Source organism: Cyprinodon variegatus, unplaced genomic scaffold (genome assembly GCF_000732505.1).
Source record: "Cyprinodon variegatus isolate N-32 unplaced genomic scaffold, C_variegatus-1.0 Scaffold729, whole genome shotgun sequence".
NCBI classification, from domain to species: domain Eukaryota; kingdom Metazoa; phylum Chordata; class Actinopteri; order Cyprinodontiformes; family Cyprinodontidae; genus Cyprinodon; species Cyprinodon variegatus.
Genome location: NW_015151182.1, coordinates 164,508 through 174,417, shown reverse-complemented (window position 1 = coordinate 174,417; position 9,910 = coordinate 164,508). Strand labels below are relative to the sequence as shown.

The 9,910-nt window shown below is 40.3% G+C and overlaps 1 protein-coding gene across 1 annotated transcript in view; it reads right to left on the bottom strand.

Annotated features, from left to right (window-relative positions):
- Positions 1–637: 637 nt before the first annotated feature.
- The window catches only part of LOC107097856 (putative protein TPRXL), a 73,718-nt gene continuing 64,445 nt past the window's right edge, over positions 638–9,910 (bottom strand). The window contains exons 4-5 of the mRNA XM_015395178.1: positions 9,204–9,304; positions 638–746 (exon numbers count right to left, since the gene is read on the bottom strand). Coding sequence (XP_015250664.1) covers positions 638–746; positions 9,204–9,304 — 210 coding nt within the window. The remainder of the gene's footprint in view (positions 747–9,203; positions 9,305–9,910) is intronic.

Genomic DNA, 9,910 nt, shown 5'->3' with positions numbered 1-9,910 from the left:
TGTAAAGTTAGTTTAAATGACATTATTGGTTTTACTAAAATCATTTTAGCTGACATTTGTTGGGAAAATGTTGAACTGGGACAATGGATCACTAAACTCTCAGAAAGATGGGACAATTATAAACAGGAGACAGAAAGACGACAGAAAAAGAGACTAGAGGTCAGACCTCATCATATGAGGTTCTGCTTCCCTAACTGCATTCCCAGTAAATAACCCCTTTAAATTGTCACAAACATGCATGTTTGAACACAGTCACACACAAACGCTCCTCTTCCTCCTCTCAGTCTTCACCACCTCAAGCTCCTTTCTCTGGCGTCAGGCCTCGTTTTGTGGCCGGCGGACATCATTAGTGGGGGGATTGTGGGGAGGTTGAGGGGAGTTCTGGCTTTTCTTTTTAATATAGTGACCACAGAGGAAAAAGAGAAAGGCTTGTAGAGAAACAGAGATGCTAATTAGTTAAGAGAACAAACGCAGCAACAGAAAGAAGAAGCTGCTAATTAAAGACAGATGTAAACCTTTAGAGAAAGAGAGTTTTGAAATAAAGGCAAACTCTTTTCAACACTGTTTTAACTCATTCTTGACTTCATCCGTAGGAAGGAACCAAACTGAGGTCCGGTGAAAACCATCTCACACCTGATCACAGCTGACAGTCGCTGTCTCTGTCGATCGGTCGGTTCTCCATCACGGCGTCCCGTAAGGACGCTTCAGGTCCCGCAGGACGGACCTGTCTCTCTTCATACGTCTGACTGGGTTGGAGATGGAACGTGACTTTCAGGGAACACCTGAGAAGTATTTTCCTTTCCCGATCCAAACGGTTTCTCTGGAGGGTTCTCCAGCTGTGTTACCAGAAGTTCATTAGTGAGATCCTGACCAGGCAGACCCCGCTGGGACACGGCCTCATACGAACTGAATTAATAAAAAAACAAACTACAAGCTGACCGTGTTAAAGCTTACACATTGTTTCATATAAAAACACAAGAACAACAAACGTCCACGGACTGTGGGGCAGCTGGACGTGGGACAGACCGATGGACCGAGACATGTTTGATTGCTACACTAGGTTTCATCATCTCTTTTTTTTTTTCCTTTCTCAGGACTTTCAGCTGCTAAAAAAACACAGTCACCTCAGAAACTGGTGACCCTGGTGACCCCTAAACCTTGAACCCCAACTACCACCCCCCTCCGTAGGCTGGGGGCCAAACCAAACACTCGGGGCCCGGTCTGCTTCTCGTCCTCCCACAGAGAGAGAGGACTGTTTAACAGAGTGATTAACAGCAGCTGACTGCGTGGCATCTCAGATATGCTGCTTAACTAAACTGATGAAGGAGGAGGAAGAGGAGGAGGTCCCAGCAGAGGACGGCGATAAGAACACCAAGAAATAGAGAAGAAGATTTATGACATCTGACTGAGCTCCCGGTTTAATCAACCAGAGAGAAAAGTCCAAACATCTTCATTTAACCAATTCAGATTTCATCCAACCAGACCATGAAGACATCCAATCAGGTTCACAGCTCCTTCCTGCATGTTTTTGCAGATTTATTCACACCTTTCAGCACCAAAGATGTGTTTGTTCCAAACACACGTCACCTTTTCTTGACTCAACATCACACAGGAAGCCCTGAACTTTAGACCTTCCACCCACAGCGGCCGTAAACATCTCCGCTTCTGAACTTAATCTGTGTTTTTATTCTGAACGCTCTCGGTCAGGACTGTTCCAGTACCAGGCAGTTAAAAGGTCCGTGTATCTTTAGAGTTTACTTTCACAGCATTAGAGCAATACTGTGGTTTCACAACAGCCCCCCCGTTAAAGGTCCTTGGAACAACATTACTGATGCTCATGACAGGAGAGCAGGTCAAGCTCTGGAGCTGCCTTCTAATGGAGGAGAGACCACAAGAAAGACACTGGTAAAAATAACACTACAGTGAAGCACAGTGGGGGCGGCATCATGACGAGGGAATGCTTTTCTTTATCAGAGACAGGAAGGACGAAAGAACGTGATTTGTAAACGCAAATTAGAAGAAAGTGCAATTCAGAAATTAACTGTTAAAAATTTTTTTTAAAAATAACTTTGCTGTTTTTTTTCAGACTTTCTGCTAAATGTTAAAGTTAAATGTTTCCACATTTTATTTTTTGAAATCTAATAATCACAAATGTTATTTTTCCAAATTCCCCTTTTAGATTAAGTACTTTTTTTTGTTTTGCTAATTGCATTTAACATATCAGTCTCTCCACTCCTGGTTGGCTTACAGCAATAATGGAACAAAATCCACTTCATAAAGTCTGCCTCTGAATGTACCAGACTATAAGTCGTGTTTTTATTATTGTCTCTATGGTAACTTCAACATCATCTAATTGAGGATGAGTCTTTACAGAATTTACACCTGACTCTAGAATGTCATTAAAGTCAAGATTACACAGATTAAATCTCCCTTCAGAGGAGACCACCATGTAGATTTAAAGAAACAGATAAAAAAACAGAAAAAAAAATAAACACACCTGTAAAAAAAAAGAAAAAAAGTGGTTAAAGTTAAAGATCTTCTGGTGTAATTATAGGGCTGTTTCATCTGAGAGCTGCACCCTGAGGTCAGAGCAGGATCTCTGTCTTCTGACAGCTTTTCTTACAGACTTTCTGACAGAACCAGTGCTATAGGCTCAGGGGCGGCGCTAGGGGGCATACAGGGGTGGCCATGGCCCTCCCTAGCCAACCATTGGCCAAACCCACCATGCAGTGGAGGTCCATTTAGACAATTCAAAGTACTGTACATGAGAAAGTACATTGAATCACATCAAAGAAGCATCGCTAATAAATAAAGACAACAGAAGTAAATCGACAATAAACTAAAATATAATAAAATAGAAAGTTATTTGTTGCTTTCGTGTGGATGTGACTCATCGCCTGAGAATTACGCAGTTCCCCTCTAAACCACAGGGTGGTAGCAGAGATATTATGAAGTGGATTTCCTAAATATAATTAACCAAAAAAAAAAAAAAAAATACAGTAATCAATTCTCTACAACGGAGGTCTTCAACATTTAGGATCAGATGATTGTTTCCAAACCAGCTCTCTGTACTCAGCTTCTTGTCCATCTTTGATTCACCCAATGACTGCAGAGTCATCTGAGTATTTCTGCAGATGAAAGGACTCTGTCTAGTACTGGATGTCAGACGTGTAAAGAGTAAAAAGTAATGGAGAGAGAACCGTCCCCTGTGGTGCTCCTGTTCTGCTGACTCCTTGATTAGACAGCTGACCTTTTAGTCTAACAAACTGTGGTCTGTTTGTCAGGTAGTCTTTAATCCAGGCGATTGTTGATGCCTTCGCCTGAGGCCTCTGCAGTTTCTGATAAAGTGCGTCTGGCTGAATCATGTTAAATGCAATGGAGAAATAAAAAAACAAGATCCTCACAGTGTTGTTTAAGCATGTTTATGATGACATCTTTAAGTGTTATCTTCTTCTTCCCTGGCCACACATCTCTGACATTGTTCTGCTGGAGCTTGCCTGCCAGCCTCTTCCTGTTTGCCTCGTGGGTTTCTTTCATATTGACCTACAGATGATTCTGTATACTCCTCAATAATTGCCGTTTTCCCATTCCTGAAGGCTCTATTTTGTTGTTAAGTAGTTTCTTCAGATTACTGGTAATCCTGGATTATTGTAGCCTGACGTAGTCCGACTCAATTCTAGTCAGAATATGAGTCTGATACTGCTCCATAGAGCTGTGATTATGGGGCGTGTTTCGAACGAACCAGGAAAAAAAATGCCTCTGCACTCAATTGGATAGACCTACAACCAATAAGAGCAACGGAGTGCGTGACGTATGTTAACCGAGGCATAGTTGTTGTCCACAAAAATCAAAGCGTGCAGTTTCACGCCTATAATAAGAAGATGAGACTTGATCGCGTTTCTCTGTTCCTCTTTTAAAATTAGTTTGCTGTCGATATCTTCTAGAACAGACCTAATAGCAGAATCTACTCACCTAAACTCTCCAGCGGCAGCCATTATTGTTGTCACCCAAGCGCGCTTTGGTCACGTGGTTGATTACGTTACTGTTGATCATCTGTCCATCATCGTATAAAGCCCGCCCTGACAATTTGATTGGATCGCCAGAGGGTGGGCGATAATACTCGCGCTACTATGGAGAAGAGCCAGACCGAACTTCCCGACCTCAAACTTTGTGGGCGGGACTAAGTTCGGAATGGCACCCAGGCTAGGATTATTGGGGAAGTAGTGTAGCACTCTTCCGGGGAGATGGTGTTATCTACATAGAGGTATATATTATCAGTCACACACTATCAGTCATTGCAGTGATGTCCTCTCCATGGGGTGGACATAGTGTATCTCCGTTTGTAGCCTCAAAACATCCTCGCGGGCTACTTTAGCTTCCTGTGACCATTTTCTTTCTCTTCAATACCCGTTAAATCTTACAAGGAGGCTTCTACTCTGAGCAGGATTGTAATCTGATTTCCTAAGAGGAGGTCTTACAGTAGAAAGAATGTCCCCACTTTCCTTGAGGGGGCCCTTGGCTAGTCCTTCGCTGGTCCACTACAAATCCTTTTTAAACATGAATATTTTTACTAAAACATTCTTTCTGTCATGATTTGTAGCCATTAAGATCTAAAGAGAAGCGTCATCTCCTGGTCTGACCCTGTAATTCAGTGAAAGGGTGTAGCCAGAATAAAAAAAATATGAAAGGGGGGTCACTCCAGTGGCTGGAAGTGGAGGGAATTTCGCTGGGAGTTGGAGGGAAGTGGGCTGCCATTCGACTGGCGTTTGACTGGGAAGGACCATTTTCTTGAATGGCTGCTCCTGAACTTTTATGAGATTGGACTTATAATTTCTATCTACGATACATAATTTATTTAAAAGTAACAAGGGGCGGACCTGCATGTGGCGCAGTGGTTAGTGTGCACAACCCATGACACAGCCAATCCGATTTCGAATCCGACCTGTGGTCCTTTGCAACATGTCTCTCCCCCTCTCAGCCTACTGTTAGAAAAACAAGCCACTAGACTGTAAAAACTCAATAAAAATAAACAAAAAAAGAAAGAAGGACAACCTTTAAGAGTTAACAAACTTGTATATATGTCATGTTTGGCAGCAATTCAAAAATGTTTTTAATAAATCTCAGAAATATTCCTGCATAATTTTTACCTTTAGTTCTTAATTCATTCCTCTGTATTTAGTTTCTTAGTTTATGCTTGTGTTTCCTTTTATTTTACAATCTCCCAATGAACTAATCTGCATCAAATGTCGTTCTCCACTCTACCCTCAGTGTTTAAGCTCAGACTTCTTACTGCCATCATGTTCAGGTCAGTTAGACTGTCTTTAACCCAACAGAACTTTAGAGTATTACCCCCCTTTCCCCCGATGTGCTTTTCTATTAAAAGAATTGTGAAATGTTTATTATATCCTAGCTCAGGTTTAGGGTAAAATTACTTCTCAATTTTTTTTATAGATCACTTATTTTTTAAATTACCTATTTAATTTCCCTTTGGGATTAATAATGTATTTTTGAATCAAATTGAATTATAATCTGATTCATTTTTTTAAAATTGCTGAATTTCATAAGGGTAAGCGGGGACTAAAGTCCCTGGAGAACCTGTTGCTCCATGTCATCCTCTAAATCAAGGAGATTGTTCTACATGCCCTCTATGGCCGCAACCTTTGAACTAAAGGACAAAAAATATCATGAGATGATTGTTTGTGACACACTTAAATAAATATATGTATTATTAATTCAGTTGGTACAATGCCTGGCACGCCTCTGAAGTCCAGAGAATTTTGGCATCAAAACTGTGTATTAAAGTCACAAGCTGATGTCCCTGATCTGTGTGCTTGCTGAACATCTATGTCAGAAGAATGTGGCACTTTTGGCTTCCCGTAGCCCAGAGCTGAGTGGTGTCATGTTTGAGCAATGCTGGATGAGGTAGCCTTCCTGGCTCTGTAATGTCTGCCCATCTGGTACAGTGTGTGGGTGAGAGAGAGGAATGGTTGTCATAAACGTATTAACTTTATAACTGCTGCAGCTCAGAGTCAAATAAGGAGCCTTTCTGTGTTTCTCAGACAATATTTCCCATGAGAACCGGCGGCAGGAAGCTGAATGGAATGAAAACTGTGAGTGTTGGTGTGTGTGTGTAGTGACATTGTTGGTGTCGTTTTTGTTGGTGTGTGTGTGTGTGTGTTGGAGTCGACACAAAGAAAATGTGAAAGCAGCGCGAGAAGGAGGTGGTGTGACATATTTTACCAGCTTCCTTCCCAGGCCCTCTCACACACACACCCATAATCTCCCCCCACACACCACCACCACCACCAAAAAAAACAACAAGACACAATCAGTAGAAAATGGGTCGAGTATTAACACATCACCCCGTATGATCTCATCATTATTACCACATTATTCCCTCCTAAAAACGACCAACAGTTATTGTTACATGAGAATCTCTCCAGGATCTAATGATTGCAAAGTTGGAACTTATCCATTCATTCCCACACTGGAAAAAAATCTAAATCTAGATAAGTCGTTTTTTTCTTAAAATAATTGGATTGAGGAGGTAAAAGAGACATCTTGCTTATGGAATAAGACAATTTACACTTAAAACAAGAAAACACAACTGCATTGTCTTATTTCAAGTGCATATGATCTAAATATGTTATTTTAAGTTTAAAAATATTCATTCCATTGGCAAAATCTCTCATTAACCTACTCAAATTAATGGTAAATACACTTAATTTAATAAATCTTTTCTTTTTTTATTTCTAGATCATTTTTCCAGTGCAGTAAGTCTGCAGAGACCAGCTGGTGGGGAAGCTCTCTGTCCCAGTCTGATATCTATAAACCATCAGCCTTTAAATGGTGGACACTTAACTCAACCTGCATACAGGGTAGAAAGTGACTTTAAAATCCTGGTTCATGGCCTTTACATGTATAGTCATTCACAAACCGATGGTGGTGAGCTACACGGTACCCACAGCTTCCCCGAGGCACACTGATAGAAACAAGGCTAAAATCTAAATCTAGATAACTCTTCTTTTTCTTAAAATAAGTGCATTTGTTGTTGAAGTGAGGAGATAAAGGAGGCATTTTGCCAATGGAACAAGACAATTTAGATTTAAAATAAGAAGGCAAATTATCTCATTTACCTATTCAAATACACTGGAAAAACAATCTAGAAATAAGTAAAAATGCCTAAAATTAAGTGTATTTGCTCCCAATTTGAGTAGGTAAATGATATGGTTTGCCAATGGAATGAGTATTTTTACTCTTAAAATAAGATGTTTAGATAATATGCACTTAAAATAAGACAAATCAATTGTGTTTTCTTATTTTAAGTGCAAATTGTCTTGTTCCATTGGCAAAATGTCTCTTTAACCTCCTCAATCCAAGAACAAATGCACTTATTTCAAGAAAAAATGACTTGTCTAGATTTCAATTTTTTTCAGTTAATTATTTATAGATAATTTTTCCAGTGCACGTCAGGTGAAATGCCTTGCTCAGGGACACAACAATAGAGACAGATGGAGCAGGAAATTTAACCGGGTGCCCACTGGTTACAGGACTAGCCCATAGATTCTGAGCTGGCATCATATATGTAAATGTATACGGTTTACTCCCACTCTGCTTACATATATGTATGTAAGGTTCCAACTTTGGACAGAAACCAAGATTACACACAACAGTTGAGTTACATTTTCATATTTTACTTTTTTTTTCCAGAATAAGAATAAAATATATTATTGAAATAAAATCAGGGGTGACTAATATTTGATTATTAATTAAAAATAAAAAAATCATTGATATTCTCCATCATAAAAACTTTTCCTATGAGTCCAGCATTCCCCTCTTTTTCATTTCCTTTTAAAATATTAATATATTCCAGCTTTTTATGGGGGCAGAAGGAAAAGCCTGGACTGCACAGAAAAGTCTGAAAATAAATGAAGGTTTTCCTAAAATTAGTATATAATGTTGAAAAAGTAAATAAAATATATATTTTTTTCCTTTTAGTTAACTAGATATACTTAAAATAAAATGTAAACTATCTTTTTCTATTGGTACATTTTCTTAATTGCCCAAAGCCAATAAAGGAAAAATACACTTAAAAAAAAAAGAAGAATAATATTACACTATTTGCAGTGTGGCATTTAGGTGATAAAACTTACCAAGGGGATATTTTTATATTTTCAGTTAATCTGTAACTCAGGCTGGTGCAGATATATTTGTTGAAAAATGGCATAAGAAAATATTTCTACTCCTGATTAAGAAAACTAAACTTCCATGGTTACAGTACAGTAGTTTCAACCTTAACATCCACAAAAGGTTTTTGAATCCTCTCATATGGGGTTGATACTAAACATTACTGAGAGAACCTTCAAGACTGCCTAATAACACCATGACAATTAAAAACTTCTTTATGTATTTTATTTTCCTGATCCTTGGCTTCCTGGAGGACAAACATCTGTTGGGTTTGGATCCTTTCAGCTCTACTGACACAGTTTCTGGGAAATATTCAGATTTTCACCGTTGGGAGACCTGCTGATTAATGCTGCTCTGTAGCAGCAAACTGCTCTGAGCGCTTCAGCACCTAAACAGGTTTGTATTTAAAGGACTAACAGGTGTTGCTTTTTGCACTATTTTTCCCTGCTAAATAATCAGCTGATTCACATCTAAACAGAAGACAATGAGATGTTAAAAGCTGTGAGTCATCAGAAGCATTTAACCCATAAATTCATGGGGATCACTGCTGGGAAATCAAAGCTGTGACAGAGAAACGGTGATTTATGCCCGATATTGAATCGTGGTTATTCCACGCAAGAGGGCCAATCAGGAACTAGCTGTGAGTCTAGATACAGCCGAGGCGTGGATGAAGTGGCGGCAAGATTGTGCGAAAACGGAGGGACATGAGGGCAAAAAACAACAGGGATCCAGGTGGAAAAAGGATCCCAGCGTTCTCATGCACCTCACATCTTCATGAGTCGTTTTTAACAATGGTCATACAAACAAAAAAAGCCGGTAAGGTACCAAACAGGAAATAGTGTAGAGCGGATGTAAATTTGACCAATCAGAGGCCTCCTGTCTGCAGTCACCTACAATTTTGGAGAGGTGCAGCAGAGTGTCTGCAGAAGGGGGCGGAGGCACATTTGCGTTCACTGCGACCCACACACAGACGACCTGGTTACTGAGTATAAATGAGACTTTAGAGTTTGACCCACCTGTTGAACTCGTAGATGTCCTCGATGTTGCAGAACAGCGTGCTGACCTGCTCTGGTTTCAGTGGCAGGGCGCCGCAGTCGATGATGCAGCCCAGGTAGTCCTGCAAACACACATACGGGTGAGCTGAGAGAAAACACTGATCCATGCCCCTGAGGGCTGGATGATGGAGGAGCAGCTGCTTGGACTTTGACTAATCAGGAATGTCAGGAAAAATCAGTAAACTCAATAAGAGCGAATCCAGAACCCCATCTCAGCCTGTGTTAATAGGAGATGACGTTTAGTTTCATTTCTACACCACTGCCTGGACGTCCACCTCTGAGCTGCAGGCACCTACAAAACCATCCGACTGAAGAAGAAGCATGAACAGGAAACTAGCAACGCTGCAGAACGTCAGATTAGAATCAAACAGGAAGGAGAGATGGGCCAGATATGGTGAGATAATAATCTGACTGTGAGTCTTCAAATCTGAGTCAGGAGGCTCCAGGCTGGAAGAACCAAAGAACCTCCTGCTGGCCTTCACAACATTTAGTTATAGGGAAAGTACTACAACATAAGACATGCCTGAACCTCTAACTAGCAGAGGCCAGAGTTCAAAGGTCAGGGGTTAAAGTCGCTGTGGTGTGTACAGGTTTGGACAGCAGCACTAAAGAAGCAAAGAAAACCAATAATGGAACATATAGGCCAGAAGAATCTCAGAACCAAGGGA